Below are 22,007 nucleotides of genomic sequence, written 5' to 3'. Positions count from 1 at the left end.
TTTTTTTTTTTTTTTTTTTTGGTTACATGGCCATCCTCCCATTCTTCTTTACCATTTCTGTAGGTTTTAAAATGCACTTTGTCTCCTGTTTCAAAATATTTCATTAAACCTTTCATATTTCCTTTACATCTTTTTTTCTCTGGCAATAAATTATCATAAATCGATTCTGTTCTTCTCGTGAACATCAACTCTGTGGGTGACTTTCGTGACTTTGTACATGGCTTTCTCTTATAACTCTAGAAACGTATCTCTTTAAATACTTGACATAATTCTCATATGTTCTATCATTTTTTGCCTCACTATTGTCCTGTTGCTGCAATTTCGATTTTCTTCTGGTGAAGCTAGCAACTTATTTAACCACTTCTGGCTGTAGATTATATAAAGAACTCCTTTGCACATGATTTATCCCAAACCTTCACATCTTGCCCTACTATCTGACACTATCATATCACGACGTGAAATGTCCAGTCACTAAGTAAAGAAATTTCTCTAGTTTTCAATTTTTCATCATTCTTTTATTCATTTAACATGTATTACTAACATGCTAACATTCTTCAGTTAGAATAACTTCATAACCTGTAATTCATTACTTTCTCTAATAACTTTAGAATCATATCTCTTTAAATACTTGACATAATTCTCATGTGTTCTATCATTCTTTGCCTCACTATTGTCCTCTTGCTGCTAATTCGCGTGGTGAATCTAGCCTTTGTTTGTTCACAATGTGCCCATCCTTTCTTGCCCCCACTACCAATACCAGAAATCCCTTCTCTCGTACCAGTAATCTCTTCTCTTATACTGGTAATCTCTTCCCTTATACTGGAAACTCCCACATATCTCTGCCTCACTTCTGCACCAGAAGACCTACATACCTCTGTCCCTCCCTCCCTTCCAAACCACCTACTACCTTCTTTCCCTCTCTCCCCTCTCTCCCCCTCTCTCACTCTTTCTCTTTCTCTCTCTATATATAATGGACTAATCAAACAGCTGCCCATTTACTTACTTAATTTAACATTAGTATATCTATATTTATGTTTGCAGCAGTAACACTTATATTTACAATGCTCATAACACTTATATTTACTATGCTTACATTACCCCTAGTAAGGGTAACAATTTTAACATGTTTGAATGATGATATGTTAAAAGCAAGAACAACTGATGTGAAATGTCTGTTATCAAATGATCATGGAAACCTTCTTTTCAGGTGCTGAATAACATCTCTCCTTCCCATGTTCCCTCCCACGTCCCTTTCCCAGTTTTCAGAGTTGGCACTGTCAATGTAGGCACATTGAAATGTAGGTCTAGTGAGATTGTTGAGATGTTTGAACGGAGCCATGTTGATGTATGCAGTATCCAAGAGGTAAGGCAGAGAGGAGCTTCAGCCAGGTTCCTCACAGGCAAGACACATAGGTATAAAATCTTCTGGGAAGATAACAGTGATGGAGTCGGTGGTGCAAGCACACTTCTTACAGAGAAATGAGTGGATATGGTCATGGTGGTAGTAAGAGTGTGCAATAGAGTGCTTAAGCTCAGGCTAGTCTTGCCCCACAAGTTGGCCTACCAAATGAACAGAGGGACTACTTTCATGATATTCTTCTGCAGGATACCGCAAAGATGAATGACAATGATCTCATCTTTGAGGCTGAAGATTTCAATGGGCATGTCAGATGGCAGCCTGGTATCTTCCACCAATTGTCATTGGTGGAAGATACCAGGTGTATCAGTACCATAGTCAACTGCTACGTAGGCAAAGATGATGCCTTAAATAGAAATAATTACAGAGGTATCAAATTGTTGGATCAGGTGATGGAAGTTATGGAGAGAGTCATAGCATAACAAATTAGGGTGAGAGTTAGTTTAGATGAGATGCAGTTTGTCTTTGTGCCGGGTAGAAGCACCATTGATGTTATATTTCTGGTAAAACAACTTCAGGAGAAATACTTAACCAAACCTCTATACTTGGTTAGAAATACCAAACCTCTGTACTTGGCTTTTGTTGACTTGGAGAAAGCCTTTGACAAGGTCACCCAATCTCTTATCTGGTAGTCAATGCAGAAACTAGAGATGGATGAGTGGTTGGTGAGATTTCTACAAGCCTTGTACAGGGATGCTACCAGTAAGGTGAAGATGAGCAATGAATACTATGAAGAATTCAGGGTACAAGTAGGGGTTCACCAAGGATCGGTGCTCATCCCCCTCTTGTTCATCATAGTCCTCCAGGCAATAACAGAAGAATTTAAGACAGGTTTCCCCTGGGAGCTCCTCTATGCTGATGACTTTGCTCTTATAGTTGAATCCCTATCAGAACTAGAGAAGTTCAGGTATGGAAATAAGGTCTAGAATCGAAGGGCCTTAGAGTTAACCTAGTAAAAACCAAAGTTTTAGTAAGTAGGAAGGCAGACAAATCACAAATCCCTTCAGGTAGATGGCCCTGCTCAATCTGTAGAAAAGGTGTTAGGTAGAAACTCCATAAGATGTACCCAGTGTAAGATTTGAACACATAAAAGGTGCAGCAAAATCAGAGAAAGGTTAACAGGAAAAATAACTTTTATATGTGGAAGATGCACAGGTACAAAAAACACTGAAAATGTGCAGAAAACAGACTTCATCAACTGCCAGGTGATCAAGCTGGAGGTACTAGATAGCTTCCATTATCTAGGTGACCAAGTTAGTAACGGAGGTAGATGCTCCAAGAACATATCTGTGAGAATAAGATAAGGCTGGGCAATGTTCAGAGAGCTCCTACTTCTGCTGGCAACAAAGGGCCTATCTCTCAGTATGAAAGGCAGATTGTATGATACCTGTGTGCGTACAGTTATGTTACATGGTAGGGAAACACAGGCTGTGACAGCTGACATGCGTAGGCTTGAAATAAATGAAGCCAGTGTGTTTCATTAGATGTGCAATGTAAGTGTGCATGTCCAACAGAGTATAAGCATCTTGAGAGAAAAGTTAGGTATAAGAAGCATCAGATGTGGTGTGCAAGAGAGACGACTGCACTGGTATGGTCATGTGATGCATATTGACGAAGTCAGGTGTGTTGATATCTAACTGTGGAGGGAACTTGTGGTAGAGGTAGACCAAGGAAGCATGGGACAAGGTGGTGAAGCATGATCTTCAAACTCTGAGCCTCACAGAGGCAATGACCAGTTACTGAAACCTTTGGCGATATGCTGTGCTTGAGAAGACCCATCAAGCTAAGTAAAATCATGATCGTGACTGATGCTGGTGTCATGTAACTGGCACCCGTGCCAGTGGCATGTAAAGAGCACTTTTTGAGCATTGGGCCTCATGGAGGTAAAGAGGCTGAGTTCCTTTTGAGCGTTGGGCCCCACGGAGGCAAAGTGGCTGAGTTCTCTTCAAATGTTGGGCCTCATGAAGGCAAAGTGGCTGAATTCCTTTTGAGCATTAGGTCTCACAGAGGTGAGTTCCTTTCGGGTGTTAGGCCTCGCAAAGGCAAAGTTGCTGAGTTTCTTTTGAGTGTTGGGTCTCATGGAGGCAATGACTGAGATCTTTGGCATTATGTCATGCTTGAGACGAAGACCCATCAAGCAAAGCAAAATCGCAATTGTGGTAGTTACCAGTATCATTCAAATGGCACCCATGCTGGTGGCACACAAAAGTACCCATTACACTCTCAGAGTGGTTGGACTTAGGAAGGGCATCCAGCCATAGAAACCATGTCAAATCAAACTGGAGTCTGGTGCAAACTGGAGTCTTCCAGCTTGCCAGCCCCGGTCAAACCGTCCAACTTATGCCAGCATGGACAACAGATGCTAAATGATGATGATGATGATGATTGGGGGTGGTTACTCTACATACCCTTAAGAATTTCATTAGAACTTCGTCATTACTTGACTCATTCCTAGCTTTCCTTAACGTTCTTCTGAATATGTCCACAAATCTTTTCACCTGCCCATTTGACCTCAGGTAGTAGGAAGGAGTGAAAATATGCTTTATCACATGCATTTTACAGAAGTTCTTGAATTCATACCCCGAGAATTGTATTCCATTATCAGTGATTTAAGAGAAAAATTGGACATAAAAAGCATTAGATATAGTGTGCAAGAGAGAAGATTGCACTGGTATGATCAAGTGATGTGTATGGAGGAAAAGAGCTGCACAAAGAAGTGCCTGTCTCTAAATGTGGAAGAAACCTGTAGATGAGGTAGACCCAGAAAGACATGGGACAAAGTGGTGAAAAATTATCTTCAGGTATTGGACCTCACAGAGGAGATGACAAGGAACCAAAACATCTGGTGATTTGCTGTGCTTGAGAAGACATATCAAACTAAGTAAAATCATAGCCATCTGTACATACAGCCATGACCCTCTCAGACACATATATAACCTGTCCTCTGTCAAAACCCATCTTCCTGACACTCCACGACAGGACCCTCCACACACACACACACACACGCGCGCGCACTCTCTCTCTCTCTTTTTCTCTCTCTCTCTCCAATAAGACCCTTCCCAACCATTCCAATTCCTTTCACCACCACTTGTTATCTCTAAACAGCTTCAGTCACACTCTTTTGAAACATCCACTCTATCCCCTCTTTACTATTTATACTGCTTCTCACTGTACCATGTGAAAACTCTCTCTCTCTCTCTCTCTCTCTCTCTCTCTCTCTCTCTCTCTCTCTGACTGTGTCTCAGTCTTTCTCTTTAACTCTTTCCCACCTTCCTCTCCTTCTTGTCCTACTGGGGTAGCCAAATATCTACTCTTAGTAGAGATAGAGATATCTCTGTCCCTCTATCACACTCTTACCTCTTGCCTCAGATACAACCAATTCTTTTGGTTCTACTCCCTCTCTCAGCTGAAAGATCTTTGACTTGCAAGCTACTTGGTGATTCCACAGGTGCTAGTGCCAGTGCTGATGCCACATAAAAAGCACCTGTGCTGATGTTGTAAAAAGCACTTGTGTTGGTGCCAAGTAAAAAGAGCTTGTGCTAGTGCTACATGAATAGCACCCAATAGACTCTGGAAAGTGGTTGACATTAAGAAGTGCATCAAGCCTTGGAAGCCTTGTCAAAACAGACATTTGGAGCCTGGGCAGCTCTTCAGTTTGCCAGCTCTTGTCAAACTGTCCAACCCATGCCAGCAAGGAAAATGGATGCTAAATGAAGATGATTTTATACAAAAATATATGTATGCAACATGTTTTGAACAACAATATAATGATCTTCCACTGATTCAAGAAATTAAATAATATTTGAGCAGAATTATCTGCTTGGAGAGTATGTTTTAACTATTTTACTGTTGCACAAAAGTAGTATAAAAATAATATTGAAATATATTGTAATGTATATTTTATGTATAAATGTGTATTTAGAAACAAAAATAGTGTACTGTATAATATCAGAATTTCAGAATGGCTATAGCCTTGGGCTGAAATCAATAAAAGAATAAACTTGTGCTTTAATGAATGTAATTTATTAAAGAAATGCTTATATGCTTGCCATCAGTTTTCTCCGAACCATTCATACAAGCAGTGTCCATATCTTTAAGAAATTAATACAAAGAATAGATAACATGGTTATAAATAAGATTTTTTTAAAAAACTATGTTAGTAGTGTACTGATACTACCAAAGTAAATACTAAGGAGCTAGAATCACAAACACATTCATACTCATACACATACACCAATTAATAGAAACATGTTAGAGATTGATATTATTTAAGGTTGCTTGCATTCTTTCAAGTTTCAAACTGTTCTGAAATTATGGTGTGTACTATCAATATTGACTATTTTCCACATATTCAAGAAATTAGATATAAAATGGGAATATTTTATAGACTGGATTATTAATAAAGATTAATAATTTTGAGACAATGGTAAAGATATGCAATGGAATTTAACATTTTCAAAGTTTTATCGAAGTACAGCATGTGTATTTTAAATTAGTGTCTCTGTTTAAACCAAAAATCAAATACTATTTTGAAAGTTATGGTGTAAACTAATATTGTTTATGTATGACTTCAAAGAAATAACAAACCCAGATCGATTAAATGAATACAAGTGGCCTGAGGAGTGGAAAAAGAAGGTGGTGGTGTCTGCAGTCTGTGCTGGCATGAATACTGTGTTGGCATGAATACCAAGGCTGACTACCTAAAGCTATCACTGCACATGGTCCAGAGGGTAAGGAAATAGTCAGAGGATAGTAACTCTGACATTAACACTATGGCTACTTTGGGAAACTCATAATTGTAGTAAACAAAGGGTGAGAAGTGCTGATTTCACCCAGAAAGTTAAGCAGTTCCTTGAGGAAGACCCCACCATTGGGATATGTGAGATTGTACAGCATTGATAAAATTATGAAAACTTGTGAGAATGAAGACCTTCATTACAAGATGCAGACAGGACAGCTGCTCACTCAGAAATCCTAAGAGAACCACATGAAGAGAAGTAAGGAACTTTTAAACAAGTTAAAGCATATCTTGGATTCAAACATGGTTTGGGTTTTTTTCAGATGCAAACACTTTTGGTAAAACAAAGCACACAACAAGCAAAATAACAGATGGTTAGAAGTTAGCCAACATGATGTTTCTAGGGACATGAAAAGCAAGATTCCTGTCCACATGGTTTCTCTGGCATAATCAGCAATGAAGAACATCTCAAGCCCCCTCATATCTTTAATGTGGGGCTGAATGTAAACTAGGAGTTCTAGAGACTGTGATGAAGCCCAAGATTGCTTTTGTACTCAGAGTATTAGCACCTTGTTAAATAAACTTTCCCTATGGGATACTTGCAACTTAACCGTATCATCTAGTATGAAATCATTTGCAAATGTTAGAATATGTTTCCAAATTTGTAGATGTTCTGTTTGTAGGACACTTTTAAACAGATGAAGTTTGGCTATCTTTTTTTTTTCTAAGCACCATTCAAGGTTATGCACTTTACTTCATCCCATGACTCAGATATATTATCCATAGTATCCATTATGTCAAACTTCTTCCAGAAGTTTCTAATTGTTGGTTTAGCCTTTTTGTTGCTTTCATAAGTTGCTTGAAAGTTCCTTGCAGATAATATGCTTTGAAATCAGCTATCATACTTTAATGACTGGAGCAAAGAAGTTGTGTTCTTGGGGATATATTCTACTCTTATCTTATCAGAAACCCCATTTAAGTTCAGTAGGTGACTTGAGGTAGTGACTAAAAAAAGCAATGCTTTGTTGAAAATATTGTCTGTCACAGTGCCTTTCTACAGTAAGACAAAACATGTTTGTAAACCATACTTCAAAAGGCCTCTTAGTCATTCATCCCTCCTTACTTGGATGCCAGAGCAGAAGTAAATTAAATTTGGATAACTCTTGCAATCCCTTGAATTTTTCAAGTGATGCATGAATGAGGGCTTTAATCTTGTATTACCCATGACATTTCCTCAAAGAAGCATAGGATGATTTTCAGAAGCTTTAAATTCTTGTGCTGAATTTTCTTTTTGTAGGGCATGGAGTTTCCAGAAAAGCTCAGTTTCATCAACATTGTATATTATTCCGAGTATAACCCCACTTTAGATATCATGACATTCTTTCCATCTTTTTCCCTTTTTTCATATTTTTGTTTTTTTTACAGCTGTTCATGATAATTTATAGCAACCACTGTATCAATACTGGCAGCTTCACTAATCATTTTTTAATGTGTAGATTCAAACACTTCTTAAACCTTTTATATCAGTTTTTACTAATCAGAAAAGATTTTTCGTTAGAAACTTTACTTTTTTTTTACTCTAAATCATCACTCAAACATTTGGCTTTTTTTAATTACCATCAGGCTTATCAGCACATTATATAATACTGATCTTTGATCATATATTCAAGAGCTGTTCCATTTTAAGCATCACATTAGATGAAGTCATGTGGGACCGATTTTAGAGCCGACTCAAAATCTGCATACACAATTTTTGCTTTGGTCTTCTTTGAGAAACCACTAATATTGGTCATACAAAAGTAATAATCAGAGACATGATTGGTTCACTCATGTCATACCATTGGTACAGCAAAAGGCATTTCCTTCTATTTTCCATTCAGCCACTGTGTAAGCCCTGAGTAACACATGGTGCAGCATATGGGAGGTACCCACCTCTTGTCTTGATCCCCAACTTTACACCCGAAATATTTAAAGGTAGTTTTTAATTCGGTAGCAATGTTCCTCCACTGGTCTCATGGAGCAAATTTTCCATAGACACAACAAAAGTTGTCTGGGGATTTACACAGCCTCTCCTATTCATGATCTAACACAATGAACACAGTTAAAACAGTAATCACTCAGAGCAATAGATACACATACCACATGTGACAGAAGCACAAACAACACTGAGTTACCAAGAACAAATTTATGTATTTGGCATTGCACACAATACATCAGCACCATCTGTTGCTAAACTAAATAATAAACTTTCTCCTTGTTTGTTTTATTGCTGTTATTTCTTTAATTCTGAATTAAGACCGCTTTCATTTGAGCAAATTTTATAATACAGCCTATATCTAGCTGAAAGTATAGTTATAATCTTGTGCATGCACATAACTCAAATCCTGATGTGCTAGAACAATTCTGAGTGCAGATTCAGAATCAGCATACTCGATTTAGTCTGAAACACATGCTTCTACTCCAGTAGAAAAATCTTTGTTGTCCAGTGTTATTGACAACTGTTATTGTAAAACTTGACATTTAAGTATCTGCAGGGTGTTTGACTCTGATTTATGACCAAAATGCTGAAACTGTGGCTACCATCTCTGCTATTTCTATTGGCATTGTTATTGTTGTTGATATTTATATAATTTTCTTGGTTGCATCTACAGAGATATGAGAGGTGTGGCCTCAAACCACTATGGTTTGTCTGTTTGTTTACCTCCAATTACATTGTGCCACGAGCAATGTTGTTCATAATTTCCATACTGAGAATATTTATTGAGCATTTAATACCACTCATTGTATTTTTCGCTGAAAACCAAAGAGGTGAATTAACAAAATTATATAATGTTTCAACAGCAATTATGTAACTCTGATGATAATTTGCTGAAATACGTAAATGCTTATAAAGCATCAAATTTTATGTTTTCTATATATTTTTTAATACTATTAGATGGCTTATTGTCTACACACCTACTTTGATACTCCACATCATATTGCACTGGATATAGGAGTGGGACCCACTACTGAGTCTGAACTCTGGTTATATGTCACAATCTGCAGGGTGTATATTCTTCACACACATGCATGCACACACACATACACGCACACACACACACACACACATATATATATATATATCTATATATATATATACACAAATTCCAACATATATTTAACCAGGAGAGTTTGAAGAATATGTATCTCAATGTAGTTAACAAATCTTAATAATGTGTAAAACATACCAACCTCTTATTTTGTGGAATTTATAAGCAAGAAGCCTCAAAGTTATTAATAATAATAATACACTTCCTACAGTACAACAAATAGTTGTTACCAAAAAGTCTTCTGTAATTTCTGAAAAGATATATTAAAAAGACCCTGCATTAATATATTAAAAAGATAAAGGGCTATGAAGAATTTTTCACTAATTATCTGTCCTATATTGTATGGTCAGTAGATACTGGGGTACACAGTTGCTGCTGAAGACTTCAAAAACAATAAAAATGCACACACAGTTGTACACCCTTTTTATATCAGCACAGATATTGTACAGACAGTTTGTTTACAATCATTGTAACACAAAGTGTTAGCTAAAAGCACTATGAATATGTTCTATAGTACATTATAGTAATGTATTAATAAGCTTCAGAGTTTTCAGGTCATACTTCAAAGTTTATAGTTTTTCTGCAGTGTGTCCTTATTATACCATCATTTCATTCCACATCCATTTCTCTCTACCACACATTTAATCCAACAAAAATGCCTTTTCATTATACATCCACTGAAAAAAATCAATTTCTCAGCTTCAACTCAGTCAGTGATACATGTTAGTATTGCACATCCAACAAATGGTGTTAATTCCATTCCTAACCAATATTCATATCATTCTTTCATGCATCATTTCAACTCCTCACAAATGCACCATGCCATCTACCTTTCATATGAAGCTGCAAATTCTTTTCATTTTTAATAAGGGAAGAAAATTTTAGCACTTCTTGTAATCTATTCCAGCCCTAGCTACAATTCAATCACGAGTTCTACTTCTTGCACTAATCATTTTAACTACTTATCTACTACATCTAACAAGCCAAATGAAACCCTAAGGATACTGAATTAATCATTGTCTATGTTTCTACTGTCTGAATGCAGTTTTGTGCACCTAAGGCCCTGATTTCTTGACATGCAATAATCAAATTGCATTACTGTGCACAAAGTGAGGGCATACATTTCACAGTATAGAATCCACATCTTGCCTGTGTGATGTTGGTATGATGTTGTACAACTTTTGAGGTTTATCAAACACAGCCAATTCCTGCTCTTTAATTCTCCCCATATTAATAGAATTATCATCTCTGGTATACGTTATTATTAATAATAATAATAATGAAATTATTGTATATAGTGCTCAGATGTACTACAACTCATCAAAGGTGCATGTACAGTACATAGAATTATGTACAAAAGCCAGGAAAGTAAACAGTGTATAAGTCATGTTATACATGTGTGCATGTGTATGGAGGTGGGGATATCAGGTATAGTGTTGGCAAATTTCAGGAAGCATGCAGGTTTTAAAGGATGCAATGTCTCAGCAATTAACAACTGATGCAGGTAGTTTGTTCCATGCTTCAACAACTCTGAGTGTAAAAAATGTTTCTAAAAGTCATAGGAGCTGTGCTGTTTTCTGACTTTGGAGGCATGCCCACATGTGTTAGACACATGGAGCTCAAAAAAGTACTCAAGGTGGCTATTGGCACAATGCTTAATAATTTTGTAGGTGTTTTCCAAGTCAGTTGCCAAACGTCGAAGCTTCAATGTATCTATGCCCAGGGAAGCAAGGCATTCAGAGTATGGTAGATGCCTGATGGAGAATATTCACTTGGTTGCACATCTCTGAACAGTTTCCAGGAAGTCAATGTCCTGAGCAAGACAGAAGTTCCAGACTGGTGATGCAAATTCCAAGTATGGCTGCACCATGGCCTTGAATAGATGGCTGGGCAGCAGCTGACAAAGGTCTTGCTAAGTGATGCCAAGACACCCTTGGCCTTCTTGACAATTTTAGAGATGTAATTTGTCCAGTGCAAATCACTGCTGACAGTAATGCCCAGGTCATGTTCACAAGAAGACTTCTTGATATTAATGTTGTGGAGAGAGTATGTGGACGCTGGGGTTTTCCTCCCAAAATGCATGGTGGTATACTTGTCCACAGCCAGCTTGAGTTGCCAGTCCATGATCCATTGTTGCATTGTGTCCAGGTCTGATTGCAGGAAAGAACTATAGTGTTCAGGATCTGTCCTTTTTATCTCAAGGTACAGCTTAATATCATCTGCATGTTTCAGCACTGTGGCATTCTTTAAATTGGCATCTATGTCATTAATGTATGCAACTAACAAAAGGGGACCAAAAACAGATTCCTGTGGTACACCAGATGATATAATTGTATGAATTGTATGCTTCCAATAGATTTTATATTGATTTTCATTTTATTGTGAGATACATCAATATTTTCTTGAATTTTTCAAGTGTATTTCTCAAAATATTTTATGTAATAATTAATTTTATTTTATTTTATTATAATTCATTTAGCAATATAAGAAATCATGCTTTTGAAATATCTATTGAATGTTACTAAATGAATACTGTCACCATGAATCTTATTTTTTGCAATGATGATATTGTTAAAGATCTTAGAAAATAAAATTATTTTGTGGATTAAGAATTAACCCAAATCATAAACACTTGCCTTGTCCATAGAATTCTAATAGTAACCATTATTCTAACAACCTCCTAACCCTTACTCTTTCTCCTTTGAGTATTAAAAAATTAAAACCCAAATCTAATCTTAAACTCTATCCCACCTGCAAAACTTAATCTAGAATCTAATTAAAGCAAAAGATTATTTTATTAATTTTTTAATAAAATAAAATATATAAAAATGAAATTATTGGAGGCACATATGATCTTTTTGTGTAGTTATAAAAAATTAAACAATAATTTATTCTATTATATATTAATTCCCTTCTTAGTAGGGTACACATTAACTCCTTATCACTTCATTTGCTGTACTATCCCATCACCACAATTCAACTAATTGACTGGGTTTCTTATGACACTTCAACAAATCCCAGAAATTTTTACACATGGGGCATGAGTGAAGTGCCTTTCTGTTTCTTGTGTACTGAAAGAGGATCCCTTCAACCTCTCCACAGAGCTGCTTCAAAGACTTAGCTGATGGCTACTAGTGTTGGTGACATGATCAAGTATTCAAGGTGGTCACAGAGGTGATAACAACATCCACTGAGTCCAGCAAGTACCACCAAGTACCATCAATGAAGATGGAGAGAGTCCCAGTTCACTGAAACATCAATCACTATGCCTACTTTCCAGAGCCCAAAACAGGCTGCCTGAGAGTGGATTCCATGGAACAGTTAAATTTTTTAGAGCACATCATACCAATTCTATCAAACAGGCAATTATGTGGGAACTGACTAAGCCCTGAGAAGAACACATGAAGGAGGCTCATGAAAGAAAGCTTGCAAAGAGCTGACAGAGCTGTGCAGAAACCAGGACTGGTAGGCACAATGTGAAGCAATGCAAGTAAGCTGCTGAGGTTTTTTGGGGCAATTATTCTGCAAGGAAGTCACTGGGCTTGAAATTACAGGTGCAGCAAAGAGGAGAACAATAAATTCTATTACTGAAACTACACAGGTCACAAGATGGATTTGGACAAAGATAGTAAACTGGTGATTTGTTGCTACTGGGATATATATAATCTGAGAGGTGATCAACCATGACTGGGTTAACTAGGTGAAGGAATCTAATGTTAAAAGACCTGAAACCCTCTAAGACCCAAGAAAAATAATTGATGAAGAATCCCAAAGCATCCATGAGATGTAATTTAAAACATGTAGTGTAAATTGTCTATTAGAATGTCCAACAATTTATTACACTGTGAAAATTCTCAGGTCTTTCTTTTTTGATAAGCAATATTTAAAACAGTGGCCCCTCATCTATAGTTGAAGGTATAATTCTGAAAGGGTTAAAAAGTTATCTTATATTTTTGAATTATTTATTAAAATATGAAATGTTCATAAACATTTTATACAATAAACTATAAGTATAAAAGCACAATAAACATTCATTACAAAGCAAAAACCAAGAAATATTTAATCAAGAAAAAGGTCAAATGTAAAGTGATCCCTATTGGAAAATATTACAAAAGGGGTCATAGAAAATTATTGACTTTAGGAACTACAGTGTAGAAACTATACAAAATTCATTTTAACTGTCATATTTTATTCTCTTCATAATATCATCATCATCATCGTTTAACGTCCGTTTTCCATGCTAGCATGGGTTGGACGGTTTGACTGGTTTGACCGGGGTCTGGGAAGCCAGGAGGCTGCACCAGGCACCAGTCTGATCTGGCAGTACTTCTACAGCTGGATGCCTTTTCTAATGCCAACTACTCCATGAGTATAGTGAGTGCTTTTTACGTGCCACAGGCACAGGGACCAGAGGAGACTGGCAACGGTCACGATCGGCTGGTGCTTTTTATGTGCCACCAGCTCAGAAGTCAGTCAATGGTGGCGCTGGCATCCGCCACGTTTGGATGGTGCTTTTTACATGCCACCTGCATAGGTATCACAACTACAATTTCCATTTGATTTTCATTTTGATGTTGATGTACTTGACACAATAGGTCTTCTCAAGCACAGCAGGCCACCCTACGATCCAAGGTAAGCACAGCAGGTCGCCCTACGGTCCAAGGTACTTTTGAATGGGCTGGGGCTGGTTTTGTGAAACTGGTGTAGGATACAGCCGTGAACTCACTTTATTTGTCAGGTCTTCGCAGTCACAGCATATCTCCAGCAGTCTCTGTCTTTCATCATTGCCTCTGTGAGGCCCAACGTTTGAAGGTCAAGCTTGACCACCTCATCCCATATTTTTCAAGGTCTATCTCTACCCAGAATTCCTTCAACTTTGGGAGTAGCACTTCTTCACACATCTCTCCTCATCCATCCTTAGTACATGACCATACCAGCACAAACGTCTCTCTTGCACGCCACATCCAATGCTTGTTATGTCCAACATTTCTCTCAGGGCGCTTACAGTCAGTCGTGTGTGCACACTGACATTACACATCCATGCTAGCTTCATTTCTTTCGAGCCTATGCATGTCCTCCACAGTCATGGCCCATGTTTCACTGCCGTGAAACATGGCAGTTCGCACACATGCATCATACAATAAACCTTTCACTCTGAGCGAGAAGCCCTTTGTCACCAGTAGGGGTAGAAGCTTTCTGAACTTTGCCCAGACTATTCTTATTCTAGTGATAACACTCTCTGAGCATCCACCCCACTACTAACTTGGTCACCTAGGTAGCGGAAGCTATCAACTACTTCTAGTTTCTCCTCCTGGAGTGTGATGGAAGCTGTTTTCTGAGCATTTGTGTTGTTTATTGCCCCTGTGCATCTGCCACACACGAAAGCTATCTTCTCGGTTAATCTTCCTTTTATGTTGCTGCATCCCTTATGTGTCCATAGCTTACACTGGGTACATCTTATGTAGTTTCTACCTACAGCTTTTCTACAGATCACGCAGGGCCACCTACCTGAGGGGATGTGTGACAGGTTCGCTTTCCTACTTACTAAGACTTTGGTCTTTGCTACATTGACTCTAAGGCCTTTTGATTCTAAACCTTGCTTCCACACCCTAAATTTCTTTTCTAGGTCCAGTAGTGATTCTGCTATGAGGGCCAGGTCATCAGCATAGAGGAGCATTTATAATAAAATCCTCTGCCTTGTCACTAACAAACACATCTGTATTTATTCTCAGTAACATGCTGTACCAGCATGGTCATAGCCACGAGAACAAAAACAAACTGAAGAAGCAACCAATCTTCACATCAGTTAATGAAGCATGTAGAAGTTAAGTGGTGTCACAAGTGTCTTATTGTCTACAAAAACCTTATCATTCTCTCCATGTTAGTAGCACTAATTACATCTTTACAAAGCCCATTGCTTTGAAAAAAAAGCATTTAAAATGTTCCTTCCCAATGATGAGCAAGTCAGATACATACATCTCAACTTTATCTGTATACAGTATGTAACTACTCACCCGTGCTCAAGTATTCCTACCCCCAGTCATAGTTCTCTCTAGAAATAATTTTGTATTAAAAATACTTATCTAGAGTTGGGATATTTAAAAGAGAAATAGTATTTATGTCCTCTGAACTACATTAAGCCAGTCAAAAAATATCAAGGAATATTGAAACCAAAGCCAACTTACATCCTTGCAATTAAAGAAATATCTGTGCTGATTTTATAAATTTGTTGAGAAATGTTTCAGACTTTATTATGCATTATGATGTTTGACTGATTCTTTTCAAATTACTCTTCTCCGTGATTGCACAGATTTAACTGCAATTATATAATGCAGCATTGAATAGTTCAGCATTATAAGCTGTGATTGTACAGAAAAACTAATAGGTTTGTTGGATTAAAATACTGATTTCAAACCCTCATAATGTTGTGATGATTTTTACTAGGAAAAGTGGAGTTACATGTTGGAATTTTACATACATATAGTTGTTTGCTAGGGTCCTATTATTAGCACCTTCTATTCTAATCATTATAGTTATTGAATTTTAAGACATGATTTCAGAACTATTTTTGAGAAAATTGGCTAAGGTCTTATAGCAGAGTTTGTTGAATAATTGTGACGAATATTTCACATTTAAAAGAAAGATCTGTAGACTAAAGGCCTAAAAGTCAACATGACAGCTTCAATTTATTCAAGCCAGAGAACAGTTTAAATTTCTTCCATTCTACATAATATTATTTCCCTGTAAAAATCAGAGTATATTTTATAATTATAGTCTAGATTGGGGCTGGAGAACCCCTCCTCAGTGTTCAGATTTTAAATTACTCAATGACAGAGCCTACAAAAATTCATATGAAAAGCAAAATTAAATATCATCATCATCATCATCATCATCATTTAAAGTCCGCTTTCCATGCTAGCATGGGTTGGACGATTTGACTGGGGACTAGCGAACCGGATGGCTACACCAGACTCCAATCTAATCTGGCAGAGTTTCTACAGCTGGATGCCCTTCCTAACGCCAACCACTCTGAGAGTGTAGTGGGTGCTTTTTACATTCCACCGGCATGAGGGCCAGTCCAGCGGTACTGGCAATGGCCACGCTCAAATGGTGATTTTTTCGTGCCACTTGCACAGGAGTCAGTCCAATGCTTTGTTCACGTGCCACCGGCACAAATGCCAGTAAGGCAAAGCTGGAAATGATCGCGCAGACCGCTGCTCTGGCAGTGATCCCACTCGGATGGTGCTGTTAGTGCTTCACTGGCATGGGTGCCAGTCATCAAATTTGGTTCAGTTTCGATCTTACTTGCCCCAACAGGTCTTCACAAGCTGAGTTTAGTGTCCAATGAGGGAAGGTTGGCATGGGTGCCATTCATCAAATTTGGTTCAATTTCGATTAGTAATTTAATATATATATATATATATATATATATATATATATATATATAGCATACAAATGTGCTCCACAGATTCTTTACATTTCAACTCACCCCACCCCATATTGAAAAGTTCCCTCAACTCTGCTCTAGACTTTTGTTCTTTAACTAATGAAAACCACAGATGAACCATCATCTTCAAGCAATCTACTCTGAAACAATTGTGTCTAACTTGCAGTGGTATCTTGTCTCAAGGTAGTTCTGATACAATTTTTGCAATTTTTCCACCTCATGTTTGCTTTGTCATCATTTAACTTGCTATATTACATCAATTCAAATATTCAGTTGTAAAATGTGTGTACAATTAACAGATTTATTAAATATTCTTGAAGGAGCTATTTGGAATCTTATAAGTAAAATAACTAAATAGATTTAACTAATTTGGACCAGTAAAAGGTCAAAAAGAAGTATTATTTCAGTATTTATATGTAACAGTTCACTCTTTCCATATTTCAGTAGAAAGTTTTATCCCATTCATGTCATTTCCATTCTTATTTAGTTATCTTTTGCTTAATAAACAATTAAAGTAGGTAACTTGAAAACCTGATTACTAAAGTTAAAGGAATGGTTTTTCAATGAAAGTTTGCCTCTAGCAATTTCCTAGTATATTCATTAAGGGACTATTATTATTACATCCAAATGTAAACACTAAACAAAAAACAAAACTAATATTCTATATAACATGAAACAATATTTTAAGTGATTAAAGAATAATTACAAACATGTAACAACTTACCTTCAGATCTCAAGGTAAAAATAGTCACTTCTTTCCCTATGGGGTTTTCTACTGTTAAGACATATATACCAAAATCATTACCTTTGATGTCTTCTATCTTTAAACTAGTACAGCTTCCTTTGAAAGGAAATTCACTTGATAAATAATCAGTTGTTGAATATTTGTCTGAGTCAATTGATTCCTCGTTTTTTTGCCATTTTACATCAGATTTTGGATGTGAATAAAAACACTGTTTGAAAATTACAGTTTCTCCATTTGAAACATTTCTCTTAGGATCATTGAATACTGAACTGAAAATAGGTTTCACTGGTGAAAAAAATAATAAAATATTAGAAATTAAATATTTTCTGCCAATATTAAACATTATAAATTTTGAATAGATTATTCTTAAGTTTGTTTGTTTTTTAAAAAAGATGGACTAATAAAATGTAAACAATATAATTTGATAACAGAAATTTACTTACGCGCTTTCAGTTTTATCTGATTAGTATTTAAGGTTAAAACATTGATAATTACAAACATCTGTACAACTTCAGCTCCAAATTAGAATCCCTAGTTCCTAAACAAATTTCAGTTCATCATCTCATTCAAATACAACCTTTACAAAACAACCACAGTGCATAATCCCACAGGATCCTCTAACATTGTTTCACCACATTCCATATGCTCAAATCACGCAACTCCCTGTATTTCTCTAAATTCTATTTCACCAGTCTGTAGTAATAATTATGTAAAAGATCTGAATAACCTGTCAAATGCCAAACACAATTTTGATTCATGTGTAACATCCTCTCAATTTCACACACCACTAAATCATATAAATTAACAACCACTGAGTGCTTTACAAGAATTTGTTCTACTACAATACAAACAATAATATAACACTTGAAGAAAATTCTATCACACATATGAGACTTCAATATCAAGATTGATAAAAGAGTAAAATATACATTTATTCAATATAAGTTTTTATCTCTCTTAATTACAATTACACAGATTCTTGCTAATTAGACAACCAGCAACTTGTCAGAGTCTTTTCCACCACTCTTTTACCAACCCAATAATATGAACATATGTATATTTGCTACCAAAATTGAATCCAATTTAACTTTCTACACATAACAAACATTCAATCAGTTCCTTTTTTTCAACTCTACTCATTACTGAAGATGTCACCTCTATAGCTTTTAAGTGCAAAAAACCTTTGGTCACTTAAAACCAGCAAGTCAACTTTACAGTTTCAAGTGATGTCTAAAAGCAGATAACATAGCTTACTGATTATTTTTATAGATGTAGTCAAATATAAGCAGTTACTGTGTAACATAAAAAGGAAAGTTTTTCAAAGTATCTGATTTTATATAACCTGTACTAGATATCACTTCAAAGATTCTGAAACTTATGTAATTTAAAAAGTAATTACCACTATCTGATATTGTCCAAGACATTGCCTTGAAATTATTATTTCAAATTGACTAATTCCTTACAAATTTTTAAATTTCTCCTTCTCAGAGATCATTTAATCTAGAATGATGGAATATGCAATTATGTGCATCATCTCCAATAAAGACTCCAATGCTACCCAGAAACAGCCTATTGGTCTCATAGTCAATATTTCTAAGATTATACCAATAATGTTGATTCATTTCTTACATTACTTTAAATCTCAAGACCTTTGAAGTAGTCACCAATAAAAGATCTATAAAAGTAAATCCTCTGGAAACCAGCCCTTTATGTTACAAAGTGACCTTCATGAAAGTCTAAGCAGGATATAGACATTGTTTTGCCTTCAAAAACTGATAAAAATAACGTGATATAAATTTAGAACACCCATATTACTACACTTAGAAAATAAGTCTTCTATTTGCCAAAAAGTAAACTATCTCCAAATCTATATCTTTATAATTTGGAATAAAAATAAATATTTTATATTCTTGCCTAATAGGTTAATTTAGAATACAATCTTTATACAGATATACAATAGACAGTTGAAATAATAAGAAATAAGAAATTACATAATTAAACTCAAACAGGCAACTATTTCATGACAGAATGAATGCTTGAAAAACAGCTTCAGTTTTTTTGTTTGTTTTATTTCTTTCTTTTTTTTTTTTTCTTTTTTTAATTTGATGATATTGGATTTATTAAAACTATATTTACATATGAAACCATTCCAGAAAATTATAGTTAAAAATTATCAATATTTTTGATATACATAAAAAAATAACAAAGTCCAACAATGTCATTAAATAGACCAAATAACTGAAAAATTCTACCATTTTGAAAATAACAATTAAAATTTTAAGCATATTTTAAAATTTTAATTGTGGCTTAGTAAAATACTTGCCTGGAATTTTGTAGCTTGATGATCTATTGACATGAAAATCTTCATTGCTTACATGACACTCCCATGTACCAGTATTACTGAAGGAAGGATTGTTTATAGATAATACATTCATATTATAAGTATTCTTAGTGGCATTTCCCCATTTTTGCTTCAGTTTGTATTCATAAATCTCTGGGTTTCCATCAGATGCAGTGCAATTAATTATTGTAGCATTGTACATCCCCTCTGAAATATTAATGTTTACCTGAGGAGGATCTTTAAAAAAAAATTTAATTAGAAAAGTTTCAGTTTAAAATATACAATAAAAATTAATACAAAATTTCAGTTCCGTACACATTTTAAAAATAAATTTATAAATAACATAGTTATAGTAATACATGAATGTGTCTTGTAACACTTCAGATCTTGTGACTGACACTGAATATTTTTTCTCATGTAGTGTATCATAGCAAGACTCTGTGAAGGATTTTATTCATTCCAAATCCATAATCATGGAACAATTTGAGCTTGTTGCACTTTGTTTAACAGCAATCTTAGCTTGTTTTTGTACAACAACCCAGTTCTTCCAAAAAAAACATTTGGAAATAATTTTTTCATTTTTTGTTTCAATCCTTCAGCCTCATTTGAACCTTTGACTGACCCAACAATATTTCTACACAGAACACTTGCGGGCATAGCCCACAATTTGAATAGTTCTATCCCCTCTGTGCTGAATAAACTGAGTGAACTTTTTAATACATATATCTTTGCCTCTTTTGTTTAACCTCAAAATGTTACACTACATACGAATTCACTAAAAAAAATATATTCTTTTTCCCATAACACCATGTGCCACCTTTTCCGATTTCATTAATTTCAGCTTACCAACATATTTCCAAGTTTTTTTTTGTTTATAATGGTAATGTCACTACCAGTGTCAACTGCATTTTAACACTTGTATTTCTGATTTTCACCTTCATGAATTCCTCTTCATTATATTACCAATTTCTTTCAATGACATACTATTTATTCTTTTTTCTTTGTTCTGATGCTTTATCATCTTCATTCTACTGTGTGTCTTTATATGTCCTATGAAAGCACTCCACTGTTTTAAATGGAAAATTTTTCCTCAAGTGTATACCTCCACATGCAAAACATGGGTTTACTTCCTGATTTTTGTTGTTTTTTAGAAAACACATTATCTCTATTCTGACTATTTCACACTTGCTTTACTTGGAAACAATCTTTATGTTCAATTTCCTCTGTGCTCTGTCTTAATTTGACTATCCTTTCACATTCTTCTGACATTTGCTGTAGGGTTTCATCTTGGTTTTGTTCCGGCTTTGTGAGAACTCTAGCTCTAGCTTCTGTGTCCTTTTCAGTAGTAAGTCCTTGTGTAAAAAATCAAGCATCTGAACATATCTGGTGTTAATTCATCCAGCTTAAACTTCTCACATTCCCTGTTTACTCTACCAGCATATGTGATGTAGTCCTCGTCATTGTTTTTCTCCATGTTCAAACACTTCTGTGTCATTGAATAATGCTCATTGAAAAAGCTCATTGAACAATGCGCTTTTTACACTCAAAATTTTAAATACTATATCTATTATGTGTATTTCCTATTTAGTATTGGGGAAATTTCATTTATAAGGATGCACTCCCGTATTTGTCTGAGTGTTGGGTCTTTTGGGTGCTTGGATAAGATATGGATGTCAGGTTGACTCAAGTTGCCTCCATGGTGGTCTTTGGCATGTTGGTAGAGTATGGAGGACTGTTTTTTGTCATCATATTGTCTCAGATATTTATTTAGTCATTCCGCAATGCTCCTAGATGTCTCCCCTATGTACATTATGTTCATGTCTTTACAAGCACTTTCTATCCATCTTATGCTGTAAACTACATTTCGAGTAGACATAGACACCTTACCAGCCCAGTAGATCATGAAAGATGTGACAGCTGAAGAGAGAGAGAGATGGGGGATCTTCACCAGGAGTCAGTTGGTACTCATTTTCAACTGAGTAGATTAAAGCAATGTGATATGATGGGCTTGTTCAAGGACACAATTTTCCACTTAATCTGAGAAATTATGCAAAGGAAATAAAAGACTTAGATTCTGGAAGGTACTAAAATCAGTGAACAAGGTGTCAGCTTACTGGTCAGCTTACTGGTCAGCTTACTGGAGGAGGGGTGGGGAGGGGTGGGGAGGAGTGGAGAGGAAGAGGGGGAGGCGGAAGAGGAGGGGAGGAGGAAGAGGAGGGAGGAGGAAGAG

At 35.9% G+C, this 22,007-nt stretch overlaps 1 protein-coding gene across 7 annotated transcripts in view; it reads right to left on the bottom strand.

Moving 5' to 3' along the window:
- LOC106869178 (uncharacterized) overlaps positions 1 to 22,007 on the bottom strand; it is a 100,254-nt gene that overhangs the window by 30,632 nt on the left and 47,615 nt on the right. For all 7 annotated transcript variants that reach the window (XM_014914800.2, XM_052968285.1, XM_052968286.1 and 4 more), the window contains exons 9-11: positions 19,760 to 20,014; positions 17,416 to 17,721; positions 9,387 to 9,494 (exon numbers count right to left, since the gene is read on the bottom strand). In XM_014914800.2, the coding sequence (XP_014770286.1) occupies positions 9,387 to 9,494; positions 17,416 to 17,721; positions 19,760 to 20,014 (669 nt within the window). The remainder of the gene's footprint in view (positions 1 to 9,386; positions 9,495 to 17,415; positions 17,722 to 19,759; positions 20,015 to 22,007) is intronic.

The sequence above is a fragment of the Octopus bimaculoides genome, chromosome 5 (genome assembly GCF_001194135.2).
Source record: "Octopus bimaculoides isolate UCB-OBI-ISO-001 chromosome 5, ASM119413v2, whole genome shotgun sequence".
NCBI classification, from domain to species: domain Eukaryota; kingdom Metazoa; phylum Mollusca; class Cephalopoda; order Octopoda; family Octopodidae; genus Octopus; species Octopus bimaculoides.
The sequence above is the reverse complement of the archived record's forward strand: the minus strand, read 5'-3'. Positions and strand labels throughout refer to the sequence as shown.